This window comes from Lachnellula hyalina, assembly GCF_007821495.1.
Source record: "Lachnellula hyalina strain CBS 185.66 chromosome Unknown contig00098, whole genome shotgun sequence".
NCBI lineage: Eukaryota > Fungi > Ascomycota > Leotiomycetes > Helotiales > Lachnaceae > Lachnellula > Lachnellula hyalina.
The window spans coordinates 93,799-115,579 of NW_022157212.1; the positions used below are offsets into that span (position 1 = coordinate 93,799).

General features: G+C 46.9%; 9 protein-coding genes across 9 annotated transcripts; 3 read left to right on the forward strand and 6 right to left on the reverse strand.

The window, feature by feature from the left end:
* Positions 1 to 105: 105 nt before the first annotated feature.
* Positions 106 to 2,099, forward strand: VPS36 (Vacuolar protein-sorting-associated protein; the record flags this gene model as incomplete). The annotated part of the gene is made up of 3 exons (XM_031150365.1): positions 106 to 206; positions 264 to 399; positions 450 to 2,099. 3 exons carry the CDS (start codon positions 106 to 108, stop codon positions 2,097 to 2,099), a joined length of 1,887 nt encoding a protein of 628 aa, XP_031004096.1.
* Positions 2,100 to 5,750: 3,651 nt separating this feature from the next.
* Txnl4a (Thioredoxin-like protein) lies at positions 5,751 to 6,230 on the reverse strand (the record flags this gene model as incomplete). Its single annotated transcript, XM_031150366.1, has 2 exons — positions 5,751 to 5,776; positions 5,825 to 6,230. 2 exons carry the CDS (start codon positions 6,228 to 6,230, stop codon positions 5,751 to 5,753), a joined length of 432 nt encoding a protein of 143 aa, XP_031004095.1.
* A 570-nt stretch (positions 6,231 to 6,800) lies between these two features.
* On the forward strand, positions 6,801 to 7,041 carry LHYA1_G005422 (uncharacterized protein; the record flags this gene model as incomplete). The annotated part of the gene is made up of 2 exons (XM_031150367.1): positions 6,801 to 6,873; positions 6,917 to 7,041. The coding sequence occupies 2 exons, from the start codon at positions 6,801 to 6,803 to the stop codon at positions 7,039 to 7,041; spliced, it is 198 nt and encodes a 65-aa protein (XP_031004098.1).
* Positions 7,042 to 7,143: 102 nt separating this feature from the next.
* ustS_1 (Glutathione S-transferase-like protein ustS) lies at positions 7,144 to 7,727 on the forward strand (the record flags this gene model as incomplete). The annotated part of the gene is made up of 2 exons (XM_031150368.1): positions 7,144 to 7,480; positions 7,579 to 7,727. 2 exons carry the CDS (start codon positions 7,144 to 7,146, stop codon positions 7,725 to 7,727), a joined length of 486 nt encoding a protein of 161 aa, XP_031004097.1.
* A 1,072-nt stretch (positions 7,728 to 8,799) lies between these two features.
* LHYA1_G005424 (putative oxidoreductase) lies at positions 8,800 to 9,817 on the reverse strand (the record flags this gene model as incomplete). Its single annotated transcript, XM_031150369.1, has 2 exons — positions 8,800 to 9,647; positions 9,724 to 9,817. 2 exons carry the CDS (start codon positions 9,815 to 9,817, stop codon positions 8,800 to 8,802), a joined length of 942 nt encoding a protein of 313 aa, XP_031004100.1.
* Positions 9,818 to 10,600: 783 nt separating this feature from the next.
* LHYA1_G005425 (Carbonic anhydrase) lies at positions 10,601 to 11,323 on the reverse strand (the record flags this gene model as incomplete). Its single annotated transcript, XM_031150370.1, has 3 exons — positions 10,601 to 10,850; positions 10,924 to 11,006; positions 11,069 to 11,323. The coding sequence occupies 3 exons, from the start codon at positions 11,321 to 11,323 to the stop codon at positions 10,601 to 10,603; spliced, it is 588 nt and encodes a 195-aa protein (XP_031004099.1).
* Positions 11,324 to 15,165: 3,842 nt separating this feature from the next.
* aclL_2 (Cytochrome P450 monooxygenase) lies at positions 15,166 to 16,903 on the reverse strand (the record flags this gene model as incomplete). Its single annotated transcript, XM_031150371.1, has 2 exons — positions 15,166 to 16,791; positions 16,853 to 16,903. 2 exons carry the CDS (start codon positions 16,901 to 16,903, stop codon positions 15,166 to 15,168), a joined length of 1,677 nt encoding a protein of 558 aa, XP_031004102.1.
* Positions 16,904 to 18,586: 1,683 nt separating this feature from the next.
* Positions 18,587 to 19,716, reverse strand: LHYA1_G005427 (uncharacterized protein; the record flags this gene model as incomplete). Its single annotated transcript, XM_031150372.1, has 3 exons — positions 18,587 to 18,779; positions 18,874 to 19,369; positions 19,479 to 19,716. The coding sequence occupies 3 exons, from the start codon at positions 19,714 to 19,716 to the stop codon at positions 18,587 to 18,589; spliced, it is 927 nt and encodes a 308-aa protein (XP_031004101.1).
* Positions 19,717 to 20,254: 538 nt separating this feature from the next.
* Positions 20,255 to 21,513, reverse strand: lap1 (Leucine aminopeptidase; the record flags this gene model as incomplete). Its single annotated transcript, XM_031150373.1, has 3 exons — positions 20,255 to 20,488; positions 20,539 to 21,276; positions 21,325 to 21,513. The coding sequence occupies 3 exons, from the start codon at positions 21,511 to 21,513 to the stop codon at positions 20,255 to 20,257; spliced, it is 1,161 nt and encodes a 386-aa protein (XP_031004103.1).
* Between the last annotated feature and the right edge of the window lie 268 nt (positions 21,514 to 21,781).

Here is a 21,781-nt window from a genome sequence, read left to right on the forward strand (position 1 = left end):
GTTCTGCTTCTTGTCCTTGTCCTTATCTTTTTTGTAATTCCATGTATCCCTGAAGCTCCTCCTTCCTGCGCCATCCAACGTCAAGACGGCACATGGCTGGACCGGATGTTTCTAAAACAAGTCGACCTCACAACTGCGCTGAGGCCGGCATACCTACCAGATGAGGTCCTTTTGTATGTCCAGGACAATGTGGGGCTCTATGAGGGGTAAAGTATCTTTGAAGACACCAGCTTGAAAGCAAGAGCTGATGAGGTTATGCCCAGCAAAAACAAGATTCCAGACTATCAAAATGGCCATGTTTACCTTACTTCCCATCGAATCTGCTACGTCGACAACCAAGATCCCCGAAAGAACTCGACGGCAATAGATTTGAAGGAGGTTGACCGCTATGAGTTCTACGTATGTTTTTGATGAGTACCCATTCGCGCACACCCTCTAATTAGGTGTAGGCTGGCTTTTTGAAGTCTTCTGCAAAGATCACGCTCGTCCCGAAACCTCCCAAACGATCCTCTGTACAAAATCGAGCTATATCTAGTCTCTATAGTCCGTCTAGGAGCGCTACGGCCTCGCCCTTGTCTCGAACAGATAGTCCCTTTCATTTACCCACACCCGAGCCAACGCCGGCAAGTACTGCAACTTGGATCTGTACAATATGCTCTTTTTCAAATCCTGTTCCTTCGAACTTTGACCCCACAACGGCTAGCGAGCTCATAACTCCCCTGGCCCCATGCCTCAACTGCGGAATAAAGCCCCAGTTCGGTCATGTTCTGAAAGCAGCAATATCAAATGCAGCTAACCGACCTTCCCCATCATCTTCTGTAGCACTCAGAACGCCCCTACCCGTCCGCGGACGCACTGATGCGTCTCGGCTGCAGTCAGATGTAGGAAACGAACCGTCTTCAATCCAAGGCCAAAGGTTTAACCAACAAGGTCAAGAGGCAAGCAAGAGCACTTCGACTCAATGCCCTAGATGTACATTTCTAAACCATCCTTCACTAAGAGAGTGTGAGATCTGTGGGGCTCGATTATTCCCCGACGATGCATCAACTGATTTAGAGAATCCCTTGCTGAGACCAGAATCTCCTGGCCCAACATTAAATCAATTACCCGCGCCTGGTACGGAAGAAAACGAAAGCATTAAATTGTCGTTCCGGGGAGGTGGCGAGAAACTATTTCATGAGCGCTTGAAAGGTTGCATGACACAACGGAAATGGCTTCTTCAAGGGGCTCCTCCAGTTCCAAAGCCAAACCGGCCGGCAGGTTCAGATACGGGATCATCTGGGACATCAACACCGTTGGGAGAAAGAGTCAAGACAGCGGGCATTGCTGGTCTTGAACAGCGACGTCTTGAGGTACGGAAGAACAACGAGCTAGCTATAGGAAATGCTTTTGAGGACCTTGAGACACTGATGGCGTCTGCTAAAGAGATTGTAGCTCTCGCCGAATCTTTTGCCACTTCCAATGGGAGTGGCACGTCAGAAACTAGTGCAGTCGCAAATGCATTAGGACTGGTCACTACAAAAGAAATGTTAGGCGGTGGCAGCAATTCTGAGTCATTATATATCTCTGAGCTTTCGAGAAATCTGGCAGAGTTCTTGACAGACGATGCTAGGGGTGTTCTGCGAAAATCTGGAGGGATCATCACTCTGGTCGACCTTTGGGCGAAGTTCAATCGTGCCCAAGGTGGCGTGGAGCTCGTTAGTCCCTTTGACTTTGAAAAGGCCGCCAGGCTTTGGGAGAAGCTGAAGCTTCCAGTACGACTGCGAGAATTCAAGAGTGGCGTTCTAGTGGTCCAAGCCAGCGATCGTACAGATGACAAGACCATCAAAACATTACTTGTTTGGCTCAGCGATTTGCACTCACTCCCTCCAGATAGAGAGCTTTTATGGGATTGGCAATTGTTTGGCCGGGGTGTCACAGCCCAAGATGCAGCTGAGAATTTCGGATGGAGCATAGGCGTGGCAGAAGAAGAATTGGAGATGGCAGAAGAGAGAGGCGCACTCTGTCGGGAAGAGAGTATCGAGGGTCTGAAATATTGGGAGAACTGGATTGACGATAGTCAGTTTCCCCTGCAGAGTCAATCGTACGATGTAATATGATAAGAGCTATCCGAAACATCCAGAGTCGAAGAACAGTCACAAGGAACTAATTTTGGTGTCAAATGTAAACCCCGCGTCGAGACGCCCCAATCAAAAGTCCGAACGTGTGTCATTTTAAAAGTTGCCCTTAATTGACTCCTTGTAGACCTATCTCTACCCAATATCCCAATCCTTTCGGACATCAAATCTTTGCGATGGAAACGGAAAAGTACACAGCACCAGACACCAGTTTCGAAGAAATGCTACAAGGTGTATCCCAAACTCTAAAGATGCCCATCCCCGAAAAACTTTTGGACATGCTGCCTAGTTCGTACCCAGCAGAAGGGGCCCAGAGACCACAAAGGCTCTGTAACTTACCCTTTCAATCACCCAAGACGAATCGAGTAGCTTACCTGAAGTGTGGCAACCAGAATGATCTGCAATGCACCACGTGCTCATCATGCAGTCACACGAAATGTACGAGCTGTGTGGTCTGGATTCGACAGTCTGGGAGTCCAAGGAAGGGAGAGTTAGTCATCACTAGGGGAAGAAGGGGGATTATTGGGATTGGGGTTAGGCTTGAATATGCTCTTTGGCAAGGAAAGTAAATGGAAGATATTCATGGACTGGCTGGACCGTTCAGATTGGGTGGGTGGGGGTAAAGAATAGGTCAAATTCAATCTTCAAATACCGTTCTTTGCCTTTTGCGTTTAGTAGCGTTTGATGTAGTTTCCCTTCTTGCAAGTTGTATGGCCATTTATCCACAATTCCTCTCCATTCAGATGCCTACTCTTTCTTCTAAAAGGTAGGCCCACTAGTGATAAACCCTTCTCCATATCCTGCCCATTCACACAGTACAAAACTCATGCTAGGGAATTCTAGGTGGGTAATCGAGATTGTACGGAATACACATTATAGAACATTCACACGCATCAAGTTGCTGAATGCTCGCAATCTTGTATTTATCCAGACTACTATATCGCTAATTCTTACATTCATTTGGCGCTCCCAATTATCGTACATTCGTCGCCTCCTTGCAGGCTGGGGAGGCTTTAGGGAACCTTGCGTACTTAAACTCAGGTCATATTATAAATTTCAAGAGCGTAATCTCCATTGAACGAAGGCGGAGGAGATAGAGGTTAAGGATATGCAATCAAGCTCTATACTTTCGACTCCAAGTAAACAATATACTCAGAACCAGTTCCAAAGAAGCCGTTAATTGGCCTTTGCAATATTATCTTAAAGTCGAGAAAATAGTGTATTAGGGTAAACAGCGAAAGAAGGCGTGGGACTTGAACAAACGGAACGGCACGAGTTTGCGCTATACCAAAAAGGGCTCACCCATGGGTGAGCCCTTTTTGGTATAGCGCTCACCCAAGCCCTGCTCCGCTGCATGTGTGATCCCCCTTTTACCTCTAGAAATTTGTCTTCACCGAAAGTGAAAGCGATAGGCCGAAATGATTGATGAATTAGGATGTGTTAGTGGCGGATTTTGAAGAAGTTGGTTTTGTTTTCCACTTGAATATAGGGATCCAGTTCAATGTATAAGTAGAAGCTACAGAACGAGGCAACTGCATGCGGCCTCCTCATCTCTAACTGTTCACCCATAAGTGTAATTATATGAGTACTTCAATCAAACTTCAAGTTGTGCAAAATGCCCTATTCATCCCCAAATCCCACGAGCCGACAAGGCACATTCCTGGGCAACATTTTCCCGTTCTTACGACGCCCCCAAACACTCGCTTCGTCTACTGGTATTGCTGCTCTTATCCCGACAACCACAGTACAAATCCAAATTCTGGTCATGAACTTCACCCGGTACCCTCCTATTTCTCGCTCTCTTCTCTCCGGGTTCGGTAACTGTGTTCATAGTGTCTGACTAGAAACTATCTGCTCAAGGCCACATGTGGAAGCTGTGGGCATAAAAGGTGCAAACAGTGCCATGTGCGGGCGCAAAGGCAAGGTGACGACGGGGGCTTCTTCACGGATATCGAAAAGGGCCAGTCAGGAGATCGTATGTGACTTAGTATGTGTGTGACAAAGGCGAATGATTGCTAGGAACTGGGACTGGGACATTCCTTACAATAACTATACATCCGCACGCATGTTATATAATGGACATACTTCACTTCGAGACTTGACGTATCTCCTTTCAACAACATAAACCCAAGCTTCATTTCAAGACGAGAACATTCTTCTCAACTCCAGAAAGACTTTCCGACACAACGCTTAGAATGGGCAGCGCAATTTCCAAGCCAGCCAACGGCACACCGTCTCCCACGCAAAAAAAAAAAAACACGGTAGAGCCAGCTTCCAACACCGTCGACGATCCTGACGATAGACCATACTGGCTCTGCTGCAAAACACCTCCTAATGCTACCTTCTTATCACCTGTTAGTCTGAACATCATTTCCTCCTCCCCAAGCTAATATACAATACGTAGTGTTTGAACAGACAAATTCTTCCCGATTCTCCGTGTAAGAGATGCGCCCACGAAAGGTGTCCCAAGTGTTTCGACTCTAGGAACTATCCATGGAGAGCATGAATAGGAATGTGAGAATGTGGGAGGCGTAATGTAGCATATTAGTTTTGGCGTATGGAACATCATCATAAATCTTCTCGTATTCTCAGTGACACTTCATACTCGGCATCTCTTAGTCCCCCCAACCACAGAAAATAGGCACGGCATTTGCAGACTACCATTTGATTTGCATTGGGCCTCTGGGCTTATTCAATGGAGGCAAGGAATACAATCATAGGCGGTAGTGGCAGCAAATAATTCAATTTAGGAAAGAACAGGCAGGACAGACAGCCGAATGAATATAAACGCACAAGACATTCTTGACCTCAAGACCTGTCAACCCTCAACAAGGAAAAACCCCAGTCACATACTTGATACCACAGCCACTTCACTCTGATAATTTGCAACTCCTTTCCTCCGTCAACACTAGCCTACCACTACAACCCATACCAAACCATCCAAAGTATTCCCATACCACCTACTCCGACATGCCTCCTACCAAGAACGGCGGTGCATCCTGGACCGCTACTGGCTTCGAGCCCATCGCCGATGCCAACGCAAAGTGGCAGTGCACCGCACTCAACAGCGAGAAGAAGGCTGTCCGTATCCCTTGTTCCACGTCTTTCGTAATTAATCAAGAGCTAAACGTCCAAGCAGTGCGGCACCAAGAGTCCCATGACCGAGTCTGAATGCATCAAATGCGCCCACGTCCGTTGCAGCAAGTGCATCATCATTCGATAGATAGGTAGATTGGAGCAGACCTGAGACTGTGTTGCGAGGGTGTTGCGTTGCGTCTTGCATGGTAGCGATTCACTGGAGTTTCTGGGGTTTGTGAGTTGTTTTGGCGGGAGTGGGAGATGTGCAATAAATTTCAGGGGTTGGATGCTTGGGACGTTGAATTCGGCGCGTGCGATTACTTCTGCTTCTTGAATACAAACCCCATTTGACCCTGCGAATAAAGAGAGTATGTTTACTTTGCTTGCTTGACTTGGAGGTGATAGTGTACCAAGGGCCGCGGATATTTGGAAGTGATCAATCAAGTAATAAAAACCCGCTCAAACAGCCATAACGCCTTTCCTTCCCAAGCCAATTTCGTGCGCCCTTCCAGGGAATGTGTGTAGCCAATGTATCGATTATCCTTCTCGTGACATCTAGTAACGATACCTGGTTGAATAATCTGCGTAACCTTTAGCATGATCGTGTGATCCAAGCAGCCTTGACTCACCTTTCGGACTAACAACCAAACCACGACCCTTCTTCGCCCCACGATAGATCGTCTCAATAATATCAATCAACTCCTGCTTATCGTCCAGCACCCAGTTCAACTTATTATTATTGCCCGTGCCGAAATCGCACATCATGTGTTTGTTGCGGAAGAAGAACATAAGGGTGACGGGGTCGTAGAGTTCGTACATTTGCTTAAAGTCGGGGACTTGGTCCAAGTCGCAGACGTAGATGACGGCAAAGTTCTTGACACGGTCGGCGATACGATAGAGGACTTCGTCTTGTCGCATGCAGTCGGGGTCCCAGTCGCGACCAAAGCGGATTATGACCAGACGCTCTTCTTCAGACATGATGGCTTGGTCGACATGCCAGCCGGTGACAAGATGGGGGAGGACGACGGAGCCCATTGTTTGTGTGTTCTGGGTATTACTGGAGTCAGTTGTTGTGCTTGTTTATGGTGTTGTAGTGTTGTAGTGTTGTGGTGTTGGAGGACCCGGTACTTTGTAGAAGTTGGTGGACGTGATATCGCACGGACCTTTGGAGGGGATGATGAGCTAGCCTCACCTCATCTGGTACTCAGTTGTCACGTGGACTCTAACCCTTCCAGTCCCTCTCTAAATTACCAGCCCTTACTGAAGCGTTTGTTCAATAATAGGAAGTTATCGCTCTTAATTTATGGGCCTGTAAACTTACTCCTACTGATAAATTTTTAAATCCTCAATACAGAACTTCGCGCTTCGAATGAGGGGTATGCTTCACGTGATATGGCGATGAGGGGTAACAATTGTGGAACCCATTGGTTTTACCTCGAATATATAACCCGGATCATAAGATACTTACATATTCATATTTGATACCCTAACTTCAACTTCACCGCTGCTTCTCTACTCCGAGTCAATCTTGAATCTCTCCTTCCTCAAAATCCATTCTAGTCCCACAACAACAGACCTCTTTCTTACCCCATTTGGAATCTCAAAATGTCAAAACTCACTCTATACGACCTCCCAAGCAAAGGCCATTGTCGCTGCTGGTCCCTCAACCCATGGAAAAGTAAGTGGTCTCTTACCATTCCCTTCAAATCTAACACATCCAGCTCGTCTGGCCTTGAATTTCAAAAACATCGACTACAAAACAGAATGGATCGAATACCCAGACATCGCATCCCGTCTCAGTCCCCAGTCCGTTCCTCCCACCTCTACACCCCAATCACCCCTCTGACCCTCCATCCATCCAGTGTTCCCCCAAACCCCAAAACTGACTCTCCATCCTGGGCCGCCTACACAATTCCCGCTGTCCAATTCCCCCGACTCCACCTACATGATGGAATCCCAAGCCATCGCCCAGCGTCTCGAAAAAGATCACCCCACTCCATCCCTACACCTCGACTCCCCGCTCCTCCCAAAAGTTCAAGCCCTCCTTCCGAAAATCCTGCCTCCACTAGGAGGTCTCTGGCAGCCGGCCGTGCCTGCGAATCTGTTGAACCCCAGTTCGAAAGAGTATTTCGAGCGCACCCGTTACGAGAGGCTCGGCAAGCCTCTGGCTCAGATTGCGCAAGAATCCGGTGGCGAGGAGGCTTGGATGGCTGCTATTCCCGAGTTGAAGGAGTTAGGAGCTTTGTTGAAGGCCGAGGGAGGGCCGTTTATGATGGGGAAGACTCGTATGTTTTCTTTCATTCTTTCTTTCTTTCTTTCTTTCTTTCTCCTGATTTGATATGTGGGATGGAAGGGAAAGTTACTGATCGGTGAATAATGATAGCTTCGTATGCGGATTTTGTGATTTTGGGATGGTTGCAGTTCTTCAAGACTATTGATGTGAAGTTGTATGAGAGAGTTGTGAGCATTGAACCTGCTTTTGGGACGCTGTATGATGCGAGTAAGCAGTGGCTTGAGAGGGATGATCATTAGATTGTAAAATGGATATCAACAGAGATTTTTTCCCTGGGACTTTCCGCTCGCAAGTGCCATGAGGATCACAAGTGTAATATAAAGCCTCTGTTAGTCATTACGAACTTATTATTACATCTCAATTTAGCACCTCGGAAACAAAGATGCGATGGACCCTAGTCTGGCCCTCACAATCTCGACCACTTCAATCAACAAATTCAGTTTCTCCATATTCTAGCAATGTGGTTTATAATATAATAATCTCTTATATCTCTATATCTAACATTCAGTTTTGCAATCAAAATTATACAGAAACTGGATATATATCCGGGTATACCCATCAATCATACCTTGCCTTACATCTTAAACACATCCACGTTCTATCTCACGCAACTACGCAGCTAAAACAAACAATCAATTCTCGTTTCCTCAAACACCTGCTATAGTACTAACTATCAAGAAACTCATACTTCCCTTTTTCCCATACCCCCTTACGAGTATATGCCTGAAATACCATCTATCTCATCTCACCGCTATAAGTCAAGCTTCCGCATGCATACGTGCATCTCTATAATGTTGCCTCAAGCACACGCACGGGTCGTCATGGCCACAACAGCGACGCCAACTAGTGATTGCCACTACAGACTGCTGCGATGCAACTAAATTTAGATATACTGGATGGTAGCAAGGCAATAATAGGTAGTTGATAAACGATACGTTCCTGAAAACGGGCTGGGACGGGTATAAAGGAGGAATACTCCCCCTAGATGATATGGCCGTTTTCATTCAGGTAATTGCTCTGAGATCTTGGGTCGGAGATTATGGAGATATAATTTGGATACTGTATTCAGTCTCTTGTCTGCTTTTATGGGTCTGAATTGCGGATGAAGAGGATGAAGATGATTGAGATGAAGATGATGATAATAGAGGGCACTAGAAAGTTGAGGGTGGGTGGGATCATTTGGGGAACATTAGTGGTTAGATAGTGACAGAAATATTCAATAGAAGTATATACAACAAATTGAAGCTCCAAGATATATTACAATGTTATGCTAGAAGGGAAGCAAGCAGATGGACATGACGTGAAGTAGACTCAGATATTATAAGCCTCCAGCTCCTTCTCCGTCCACTCCCACAGTTCAGCAGCAAGTTTCGTATCCCTACTCACACCCGTACACTGCTCCACAACCCCAACCGGCGTATAATACCCCCCACCCACCACCTCCCCCTTCTTCCCCGTGGCCGCCCACAGCTGTCCCCTCGCCCCATCCCCCACACTCGTATACCACGCCTTGACCATCCTCCCCACCGCCCCCGTCAACAATCCCCCAAACACACTCCCATACAACTCCGTCCTCACAATCCCCGGATGCACCGCCACCGCCGTCACCCCCCGCGCCCCATACCGCCGCTGCAGCTCCCGCACAAACAGTATATTCGCCAGCTTGCTCTGCCCATACCGCGTCATATTCGTGAAGACCCCCCCAGCCGCGCTCTTCAGTCCACTAAACTGTATCCCGCTCGCCGTTACATGTGCTATACTAGACAGCGCCACGACCCTTACATCCGCCCCCGCTTCCGCGGTGCGCAACAGCGTAAGCATGAGCAGTTTCGTCAGCAGCGCGTGCCCGACGTGGTTCGTGCCAAATTGGATCTCGTAGCCGTCCTCGGTCGTTGACGGCGGGACGGCCATTATCCCCGCGTTCAGCATTAGGATATCGAGGCGGGATTCCACACGTGTGAATTCCTGCGCTGCGGCTAGCACCGAGGCCAGGGACGTGAGGTCGCATTGGATGAATGTGAGGCGGGCGGAGGGCACGCTGGATTGAATGTCCTGGATCGCTGCTTTGGCTTTGGAGCCGTCGCGGCAGGATAGGTAGATGTGTGAGGGGTTGTGGGCGGAGAGTTGGAGGGCGCTTTCTTTTCCGAGGCCGGCGTTGCCTGGGTATGTTAGTACTAAGCTAGCTGTGGTGGTGGAGGAGGAGGGGCAAGATGAGAGGTATTTGGGGGGAAGTACCGCCGGTGATGAATATCACTTTTCCGGATAGGTCTGGGATATCTTTTGCAGGCGTAAAAGATACGCCGCTGGTAGATAAGAGACCGTAGAGCATTTTGAAGTCGTGTATCCAGGTATGTTTATTGTGAATACCGCGGAAGAGTGAAGCTCAAGGCGGTCGTTGAAGGTGGTGGATTGCCATGGCATGAGGTTAGAGATTGTAGCCTTTGATGGCCCTGTTTGGCAGGTAGTCCAGTAGCGTGACAGATGCATTGATGCTCATATTTGACGACAGTCTGTATTCGAGTTATCACTTATAGAAGACAAGAATACCCTCCTCCCTTCTATCATGACGCTCCGCTGCCCTCCGGGGGCCACTGCCGTGGAGGACGGGAAGGGCACAATCTATATCAATTTCGAAATGTAAAAGAGGGAATCTTCTCGGCCTCCACGGCAGTGGCTCCCGGAGGGCCAGCGGAGCGTCACTAGAAGATAAAGAAATATAAAAACCAAGGGTTTGTCGCATTATCGCTTGATGCTTCAGGCATAGTCTGCAGTCGTGAAGGTGGATTCGTGAGGTAGTTGATGGTGTTGGAATATGGAGAGTGAGGTTATACATATAAATTTAATTGTACGTGTATGTAATAGGCGCGTCCAACGCGTGCGGGGAAACTCTCAGCCTCAAACCGTACTCAGTGTAGAATACAACGCAATAACCTTGTATATCTCTACATCTACAATTGGCTCGTATTGCTTAACATGGAATGGAGATCAGCATTGGTTTTCTACTCCTTCATATGCTTGACAAGGCCTACGACTCGTATAAACTCAAGTCAACTCAATGCAAATTTCAACTTCAAAACGTGAACGTGACGATGTAGTAACTTCTGAATTATAGTTATGTCTCCCGCTTCTCATCTATCTCGACCAGTCGTACAGCCGAATTCGTTTCCCTATCGTACACAAACGCATGGATCTGTAGCCCCCGCTCTCGAATCGCCTCCTTCACATTCGGTTGTCTCCTCAGCCAGCCAGCTTCTGCCAATGTGTATATTTCCTCCAACCGATGCTCGTGACTCCTCTCATCAGACTTGTCTTTCACCTCGCCCAGGAACTCTTCGTTCATTTTATGCAGCCGAGCGATATCTCTGTTCGCAATTAGCACGTTTCGTTGTATGTGCTCGCTGACGTTGGAGAGAAAGCATGCATGCATGCACTTACTTGGACCAGCCATACAAGGCCTTGGGATCATTCGACTTGGTCAACCCACAGCCATAATGCCCACAGACAACAATATGCTCAACCTTTACTCTCCATCAGCCTTTGCAGCCAGCCCATTGATATATCAAGGGCGGGCTCAACATACCTTGAGCAAGTCCACAGCCCACGCCACGGCGCTTTCACTGCTCAGATCGCCATTACTCAGAATATTGCCCAGGTTCCTGTGCACGAATATCTCATCCTGCAATACATCGAGCGTGAACGTCTCCAGCGTCAAGCTATCCGAGCATCCCACCCACAGGATATGCGGCTTGGCTACTTGCTTGGAGGGGATGAAGTCGCGATCCAGTGGCACAATGTCGTATTGTTTGTGGATGACGGCGTCGAAGTCGAACGGCATGTTTACGAGGAGAGGAGGGGGGAGTGATTGTAATATCTATTTCGGTCGGACCTCAATCTCCAATCTCATGTACGTGTACGGAGCGGAGAGCGGATACTGTAACGAGAAGATGCTTTTTGCGGGATGTCGATGTCTATTTTTTGACCTGCGAGCACGGGCCTTGCTTGGGCTACTGTACTGTAAAGGTGGGGGTGGGGTCCTGACTCGTGACCTCGCTTGCGTGATCCAGACTGGAGAGTGAGAGTGTCCGCAGGTGGGGTAACCATCCATCCCTTCCCTTCTCTAGAATCACGCCACGATGCCTTCTTCCTATATGGGATGATTGCATGCAGATCATAAACTCGGCATAGAATAGTATGGAGTAACATGCTTGCTTGCTGCTTCTTGCATGAGATGAGATGAGATGAAATGAGGGGGCGGGGTATACAAGGTATATAAGGTGTTGATAGCATTATCATATGCACCCCCATCTTTCAAGACTGCCCATGCATGACGGAGGGAGGTATATGGAGTTCTTGGAGCCTTTTCTTTAAAACATGTCCGTCCTTAGGTATAGACCGCGTGATACCCCCCCAACCTAGGTAGGGTAAAGATTTTTACACTTTGACATATATACCCGTAATTCGGTATTTCTCGATACTAAATTCAAGCTTGATTTATACCTTTTTGCCTCGTTCTGCTCGGTTCTATTTTTTACCGACTCAAGCATCTCATATCCCGGCTAGGAGCGCTTAGTCACTCTCCTGGATCTTGTTGAATCACTTTCACAAGGCAAGACTCAAGATTCGCGTCCTGCGTTAAGCAGAGGATAGGTCAAGCGGGTTACAAGTTACAGAGCTGTAATTTGGATCCGTACTAGCTAACCGAGCCCCTTTTAGTAAGGTTACGTTAGCAAGCAATCTATAGTCTGAGAGTTATTATATCGCAAATCAGATATTTCTATAATCAAACTCTATGAATCATATGTTTCTCAGATGGTTAAACGGTATAATGTTTTTCTATTTAAAATCTTATTCATCACCTTGGGTTAATACAAGCCGGGCGGAGTATGCGACTATGAAGAGTAGGGAAGAGAGAGTAGAGAATTATCACTAGTAAACTATAAGCAGCATTTATAACCTAGTCATCTAATATCAAGGATAGATATCAAACGCCTTTATATACAATAACTCCTTCTCGCCCTAATGGATACAAGATATTCCCTTACATAGACACTCTACCACTTCCCCATCCGAATTTTATGAGCTCGGGGTCTGATGATACTAAATACAAGTATATGTATATCCACATCCAAATCTCAAGCGCTACATTCGACCATATCATAGACCTGTTATGGCCGATTGGTCAAAGAATGGTCTTGGGCTGCGCCCCACTTCCAAGCAGAATACTCCCATAAGGCCCCCACACAAACGGCGACACAGTAGCTGTTTTTTGTGGAACGTTCAAGCATTGATAATTACCGACGGGCGAATTATCTCTCCTGCTAACAGTGATGTTTCTCTCAGACGCACAATCCATTCCCCCGAAAGTAGTAACCCAAACTAAAGTATCATCTTTAGGCCAGATGATTTTGACATTCGTAGCTCTCGCATCGAAGTTATAACAGTTTGTTCCTGTTGCGGCGGCTGGGACCGCTCCATTATCAAGTTCGGTTTCACTGGGATATGTATTAGCATTGCGCTGGGCGTCTTATAAGCAGGAGCTAGTATTTACCAAGTTCCACTGTCTGTCCAACCACTAACTGTGGAATCTGCTTGTGGGTGTAACAGAAATGGGGAATGTGAAATTTGGAGCGCTGGTGGACTAGTTCCGGTAGCTCGCAGGACAATGCGAGCTGCTTCGTTTGCTGGAGCAGCCAACGCCTGTGAAGCGAGGCACCCAGCAGCAATGATCGTAAAAAAGGCATGCATTTTAATGATGGTGCTTGGAGATAATTCGAGAGTTCGAAAGAAGAAGGTTGATGAGTGATTAATAGCATATGTTAGTCGAGAAGCTATCCTTTATATACATAGAAATGTCTCTAAAGATAAAGTACCTTAAAATAAGAAGGATTGAAGAGGATTGAAGTAGTGGAGATGAAATATATCGTGCTATCAAGTTATGAGGATCTTTAGGGCTTATTTCTGTTTTTTGACTCAAATATTACAAAAATTGCAATCAGCTCGTGGTAGAAGGGAACTTAATACAGCATCCTTGAGCTCTGCGCCTCGCAGCGCCGCAATCTAATGGTACCCCTGGATAATCATTGATAATCTTTCGCCCCACTATACGAGCTTGAAAAAATATTACTACGGAGTACGCCGAGGAGCTTATAAGTACTTTCGCGATAAATAGAATGTCAGCTTTATAGGACCTATAAGGCTTCTAGCTATTCAGGTTCCATATGATTCTATATTTTATGGAGAAAGGTTATGAATTTAATTATTCTAGGTAAAGGAGATTGAGTTGTTCAGAGTAACAATTGCCCCGCAATATTAAGAAACAAGCTTGACATAAAGGATCTTAGGGAGGAAGAATACCCATATTTATCTATTTTAAGTTTCTTAGCCGCGCATGGTACTTGTTTGTACCTCTCGTACCTCGTACCTCGTACCGATCGTATACATCTAACCAGCTCTTTTATCCTAGTATATATCCTTAAAACCATAGATTATACTAATCTCAAAGTAAGTTTAGACCTCTTAGAAGCCTATAATTATTAGATCTCAGCTCTCTAAGTGGCGCAGAGTATATATCTATAAGTATAATTCAGGTGAGTTGTCAGACTTAAAACAAAGGCGAGTAGTTGTAGAGCTTAAGGCATCACAATGATTAGTCAGTTGCGGGGGAGGTTAGATGGGGTCTCCTCTGAAGTCACCTTCTCTCTCTCTCTCTTCCTTCTTTAGTTTCACCTCAATTCAAGCCGCATCACACACACACTGAACGCATAGCTTTCCACATTGGTCCCTCAAAGCGCGATTCGTGCTACCAATATTAGAGTTACAGCCCTTGGACCTTATTGGTTTCGACTTCATTGGACCGATCACTCCAATCACCGCAAGAGGAAACCAGTTCGTATTTGTTATTATCGATTACAAAAGCAGGATGCCCTTTGCTGCGCTGATGCCGAGAGCTACGGGAGAACGTTGTGTCAAATTTCTCCATAGCGAGATCACAAAACCATTCGGCTTTCCAAGAGCCTCTTAGTACTCGACTGCTTTTTACGTCGTTAGCATCAATCCTATTATCATTACTCAAAACTTGTAGATCCTGCGCTACGCAAGAAGCTTAGATTTAAGGTTCCTTTTAGAGCCCCGAACCATGAATTCTTACTTTGACATCATTCTTATTTTGCGATTCCAAGAATCTATATTAGGGTAAACAATTAATAGGCTATTTACTGCAAGGGATAATATAGAGATGAAGAAGAGGATCGGTGAAGAGAAGTAGGAGCTTAGTCTACGGTGCTATAACGTACATGCTACTACTAATGTGCCTTTACTTCTTTATGAAATATGCCTAGAAGGAAATCTGCATTTCATTAGTTGAGATTAGAAGAACTAATGTTAAAGTACCTCAATATCCTTTGATGCTGCATGTCTTGAGTCCAGGATGATTAAAGCATATCTCTTCTATCCGGCTACGCCAGAGTCTTCAAATCGATCACAGCAGCTTACTTCCCGTAATGACCTAAAACAAAGAGTGCTTCAAATTGATAAAACAATCTGCAATGGGATAAAATCCATGGTATAAAAGCAATTGTATTTAGATGGAAAATGTGTAATGCTACCCAGCTGTCATTCATTCCCCAAGATCTCAATCCGCACTCACCCAACTCACCCTCTCCCCTCCAACCCCGATTCTCATTTCTCTCCCGCCCCAGCAACCAAATGCAACCTCATAACCAACGGTGGCTTCTCAAAATTTGTAAACACCTTCTGTCCCACATCCCAGCCCTCGCTCTCCGGCGCCAGCTCGAGCTCAAACTTCCATGCCAGCTTCGCGAGGATAAGCCGCATCTCGGAATAAGCCAGGTTCTTGCCGATGCAGTTGCGCGGGCCGTGGGAGAACGGCCGCATGCTACTGCGGTTGTCGTGCGCGAAGCGCGGCGAGTAGTACGGGTGCATGTCCGGGAGCCAGCGTTCGGGGGCGAAGGTGTCGGGGAGGTGGAAGTTGCTGCTGCGGTGCGTGGTGGAGTATGCGTGGATCCATACTTTTGTCTGATTCTTGGGTGTCAGCTGAGTAGTCTTGGGTAATATGTTCGGAAGAGATATGGATTTGCCTTGCATGTTCTCGACTAGAGATATGGGATCTAAGGTTTGTATGTGTTTAGTGTGTATGGAAGAACCAGGACTCACGCCTTCAGGGATGTATTCTCCGTTCACGGTCGCGCCGGGGGAGAATCGTGGTGGGGTTACGACGGCAGGCGGGTACATTCTCAAGCCTTCTTCCAGACAAGCAAACAGGTATGGCAGAGCGGCCGTAGAGCGCATGGTGATTTCCTCTTCCGTCTTGAAAGCTCCCCGGACTTCATCCTTCAACCGTTTCCAGGCCTCTGGGCTCTGACTTAGATAGTAAGTTAAGCCCGACAGAAGTGTAGCCGTGGTCTCGCTGCCCGCCACGATGAGAGTCTCGCAGTTGCCGAGGATCTCTGGATGGCTCATCCCTTTCTCATCGTTATGTTGCAGGATGTAGGTGAGGAAGTCATTCCTCGCCCCGTTCGTCTCTTGCGCCAGTCTTTTGTCGAGTTTGGCGGAAGTGAGGGCTTGGTTCCGCTCGATTACATCGATGTCGCTTTGGTTGATGACGAAACCGACGAATGGCTTCAGGATTGGATACTGGGCGAACAGCCGTAACTGTGTGTTCACTTTTATGAAATCGAAGATCATGCTAACCCAGGGGTGCATGGCGCTGCTCTCCAAGCTTCCAAACGTATCATTAAACGCGAGATCGCTGATAATGTCGAATGTAGTGTAGTTATACCACTTAACCATGTCGAGTTTCTTTCCTTGAACCGAGTGTTCTTCTAGTCTTCGCATCAAAAGATCAACATAGGACTTGATAATATCTTCCTGCGCATAGAGTGCCGCATCGGAGAAAGCATGAGCCATGAGTCGCCTTTGCCGTCGATGGTCTTCTCGATTCGACATTATGATATCGTGTGCACCATGGCCATCGAGACCTTTGCCCTGATCTAGCGGACGATAGAACAACGAATCCTTGCCGAATTCCACCTGTCCGGCTTTCTTGTGCCCATAAATGTCATCCCAGCCGATTGACCCATCGATTGACAGTTCGTTGGGTGCCACGCGAACAATCTCTCCATACTGATCATGCAAGTCTCGGATTTCCTTGTAGAAGGTTCCTTTGATGTTTTGATAGTAGAACTGGGATAGGGCCGACGCAGCTAGATACTTGGGACCGGGAAATTTGGAGAGTGGGTGGAAATAGAATCGATAAATAAGGGTAGCGAAACGATAGAACAGGAGCTGCAGAACATTAATTTATGTGTTCTGTCGACGCATGTAAGGGTACTTTATTTTGACTCACCATAACAATGCTCACAATGAAAACATTGGTGGTCGACAAAGTGAAAGCCATAGTAAAATTGAAGTGTTAACAGAGTTATTTGAAGGTTGGTTTGTGGCAATGTTTAGAAAATCAATGCCAATGATTTCCTCCTCACCTCTAATAAATAGCAGAAAAAGATCAATCATATACCAATGTCATAATTCACTTCGGCTTTCATTACCCCGTTCCGCAGTTGTGTATGTCTTCTTTCCAGTCCTTTCATGCAAGTATAAATGAGTTGCATATGCACCCCCCATTAACCCATATGAGATTTTCCTGCACAACCCATGTCTACCCCGCCCAACATGAAACCGATTCCTAGCATCTTCCTATTATGACAAGAGGAAATGCCACAACAGTGGAGTTTCTCAAGACTCGCAGTGCCGGATGTGCTTCTTACCGGTAGTCATTCATAACTATTGGGTTACACATAGACAGCGGCCCGTCCCTTTTGATAGGGGAGGAAAGGGACCTTTCCTACTGGCTTGGCTAGTCTTTTGACAGTATGCACCGCATGTTGAGCACCTTGATAGCAAGGAATTGACAGTGCCGCACCGCCGTTACGGTGGAGGTGGCGCTGGTTTAGCTCTGGTTTCCAAAACCTATCTATCATACACTGTATCTGAACGTACATGAATCAGCTACCGACTTCCTTTCAAGGTAAAGTGCCTATGACGTTGAATCTGCCCCTGAATACGTAGATTTAGGTATTGTCGGCGCGTAAAACAAGTCAAGTCAAGTCAACGTAAGCTATTTACCAAGACTTAACTCTGCTAAGCTTTTTCTAGGAATAAAGGATCTTGTAATACCGTATAAGTTAGGATATAGTCCCCCTCTGAAAAGCAGCCCCCCCTATAAACCAATCAGATGCTTAACGCTAGTACTTATAAGCCCTGGGCTTCTGTTATTAAGTCTTGGGTCGAACTTTATTTGCGCTGCCATTACGGCCTTCCGGTCTCAAAATTAACCAGCGGCGTTGCATCATCCTCGTACCACTGCCCTCGTGCTTTCCAAGAGCTCCACCACGGTTCCGGGAGCTTCCCAAGCAGCGGCACCATTTGCATGATCACCTCGTCGTCGTCATCCATGAAATCTTCAGAGAGGGAACTCTTTGTCCGAATTTCGTAAATGGTGCACGCTGGTACAAATAGCACGAGCTATATCAGATAGAAAAACGTATAGAGAGAAGGTCCCGCTAGTTTATATGCCGGTTTGGTAGAGTATGGATTGATATAAAGGGTTTGTTAATAAGGGAAAGGAAGGTAAAATTAAGTACCTAGGATATAAAGAGTTGGAGTTGGGAATAACCTCAAGGCACGGACCAAGTCTATAGGTAAGCGAACCTCTAGCGCTGGCGCTCAATACCTACATAACGTGATACTGATCGTTAGGGTGGGCGCAGGTAGGTACGTTTTGGCAGCTGAATGTGTGATAAATAGAAATGGATGGCGAAGCACTTTGATTAAAGCGAAGGGGGTGTAATATAAAGTCTACTCTACTTCGCTCCACTCTACATGCACTCTCAGAATCATATATACAATACATGCACTCTCTCTCTCGCCAAACGACAAGTCAATTAATATATCAAATAAATACAAGCCAATAGAAGCAAACCAAAACAAACAGTACTCGTATTTCGCACAAGAAGTAGGCGCTGATAGCCTTTGTCTTCATTCATTCGCCCAAAACCGTTACGCTAGAGGAACTAATCGACTAGACTAATCCGTAAAGCGGTCTCGGGAGGTCATGGTTATACGCCATAGCAGGTTCTCGACTACGACAATGACCACTCTTTATGCCAATCTGCTTGATAGCTACATAGGCTTCCCTGCGCGCTGGGTTGCCGACGGTGATGGAGCGGGACGAGAGGCCGTAGTATTCGGCGATGGAATGAACGAGCCAGCGACTGAGGGCGTGTTAGGTTAGTTAAGTTTTGTAAAGTAAAGTGGAAATAAAGGGGTTGCTCTTGAAAGATGTATATGAAACAAACAGAAACGTACCCGAAGCCAGCACCGCGATCATTAACATCACCCTCCCACACCTTCTTCTCCCTCTCCAACACCCGCTCCACGCGCGCGCGCGCCTCGTCGCTCATACGCCCATTACGGCCTACAAAGACAATCTCCTCATCCTCCGAATCGCCCTCCGTCTCCGTTTCCGTCTCCGTATCTCCCGTCTGCTCCTCCCACCGTTCGCCTTTCATACCGCACTCATACTCCCTGACGAACTTCCGAACCTCCAGCTCCAACTCTTGGAGCAGCGTTCTGGCGCCTTTGGATTTCTTAAGCTTGGCTTTGAGTTCCTGCGGCACGCGGCCGAATTCCGAAGGGGTGGAAGAGGTGGGGCTGGAATTTTTGGCAGAGCGCGAGCGTTCTTCGGCGCGGAGGTCCCAGAGGGGTGCAAGGTAGTAGGGAACGTGGTGGACGGTCCATGTAGGTCTTACTTCCCAGTCACTGGGGAGTGGAGGTTGCGCGTTTGGGACGTGTAAGAGACGATCTGTCGCAGGACACATATACATGTAAATATTCATTGAATTGTTATGGATAAGAAAGAGAGGGAGGGGTTGAAGGGGATGAATGAGGCATGTGGGGATTAAACTACTTACCATTCTCCCATCGCTGTCTCCGTCTACTGCCTTCCTTGCCCCTAAGCAGAGCCTCGCGACCCTTCAGACTATCGCGGCGCAAGGGCTCTTTGCGCGGCCGCGCTTCTTTGACTTCATCATGCTTGTCAAGGGGGATTGTCAATGTGACTGTTTTGCCTACACTTGGACTTGTGCTCTGTGCGACGGGGGGAGCTTGTCCTTGTTGCTCGAGAGGTGGGACTGCGGAGTAGATGGCCATTATTGCGGTAGAGGGGAATTTTTGGGATTCTGGCTTCACTGAAGAAATATTTGACGGAGAGAGATGATGCGACAGATGGTTTTATGATGGAAGAGGGAGAGATGAGAGAGATGGGAAAGGGAGGGAGGTAGTTAGGTGGACGTGTTCGCGATAAGCCGGCCGGCTAGATCCCGAGGAGGTCGATGCGTAATCGTCTGTATAGTACGTGGAGATTGGCGAATCAGAAATTAGGGGAAGAGTCCGTGCAGGTGATGGCTGGACTAAGTGATCTGCCTTGTGACTCTACAGTGAGTCGGAATGATTCAGAAGTGCATGTGAGCAAAGGCTGTATAAAGTGTGATGTTTGAAGATTTAAACTACTTTGATAGTTTGTAGATGTTATTAGTAGGGTATAATTTTGGAAACAAAAGTACGGCAAATTTACATACCCGGTGCATTACAACAGCTAGTGAATCCTTTGTTCTCACTTCGGTCTATATCCAAGAAAATACACCTTTTGTATTCTGTATATAATATACAAATAGGAATATCCTGACACTTATAGCTTGGCAAAAGCCAATTCATATACCAAGCCCAGCGTCAACTTTGCATGCTGCAACATGTGATCAAAGCTCAAATACTCAATCTTATCATCCGAAGTATGAATCTTCTTATCCGAATTCGCAAAATCAGACTCAATCACAAATGCCGAGGGGTATCCAGCCTTAGAAGCAGATGCATGATCAGAGCAAGCGTAACCACACTTTGTCTCGGTGTATGGAATGTCGCAGTACTACACGCTGTTAGAGATGGTTATTGCCGAATAAGAAAAGAGTGGAATACCTCAGTGATAACAGTCTTGATAAAAGTGGTAAGAGCAGGATCGACAAAATCAGTAATGACTCCCACGCTCTCCTTCTTTCCTGCATCCAACGTCCCCTGCACATATCCAGTCATATCCTGCTGCAACATCGCCTTGATATCCCGACCCGTCTTCTCGTATTCCGAGAAAATAGCTTGGCTGCCTAATAGACCTCCTTCTTCGGCGGAATACCAATGGAACTCAACGGTATTCTCACCTTTTCCTTTGATGATATCTTCGGATGTAAGGAGCACGCGAAGAGCTTCAAAAATTGTCACAGTTCCACTTCCATCGTCATCTGCACCCGGTGCCGAGAAGATGGAGGGTAGGAAGAGGTTGATGCTGTCTTGATGTGCTCCTACTACGACGGTGGAGTTCTTCTTGCCGGGAATCGTGGCGATGATGCTGTTTTGGCCCCATGGGTGAGCGAAATGTTTAGCTTCCACGCCGTATTTGTCTGCTCCTGCATCCTTGATAATCTCCTGTACTCGCTTCAAGAGCCATTCCGATGACTGCCTGCCGTAGTCGGACTTGTAGTATCGGGTGTGGAAGGAGGAAAACTTTTCGAGGTTCTCTTGCATGTTTGATTTGGAAAGGTTCTTTATCAAGGGGGAGAGTTCATCTTGGAGGACTGGCTTCTTGGGGAACTTGGGGTCTTTCTTGAGGTTCATGGGGCCGAGGCTGGGGTATTCGGTGATGTCGATGAAGTTTTGACCATTCTGGAGATGGTCAGCATGAAACCGGGGATATTAGAAGCTGGTACATACTCGTCTCAACTCCCACTTCCCCTCCTCAGTCACCCATTGTGTCTTTCCAGGAGCAAGCTCAACCAGATACTGGTCGTTATCGGCGGATTCGATGTTCAGGACGACCTGGTCGGTTTCGTGTTGCTCTACGAAGCGGGCATTTGTCACTGCAGCTGTCAAAGCTAATGCCGATAATAATGTGAGCTTCATGATGGATGTAGAGGTGGAAAGGAAGATTGTTGTTATCGTGTTGATGTGTTGATGTGTGAGAGCTTGGAGGGCACGCAATCAGCTGGGGCCTCGGGATCATCTGTGTGGCGCGGCAAGTGGCTGGTGGAAATGAAACATGGGGTGTGAAGTATTGATCACATACTTTAACCCAGGTATCGTAAGGTATGCTATTTTCACATCTGGGATGAAGATGTAATTTTAGATTTCACTTGTATATCTTGACTAAAGGAAGGCAAAGGAAGGGAGG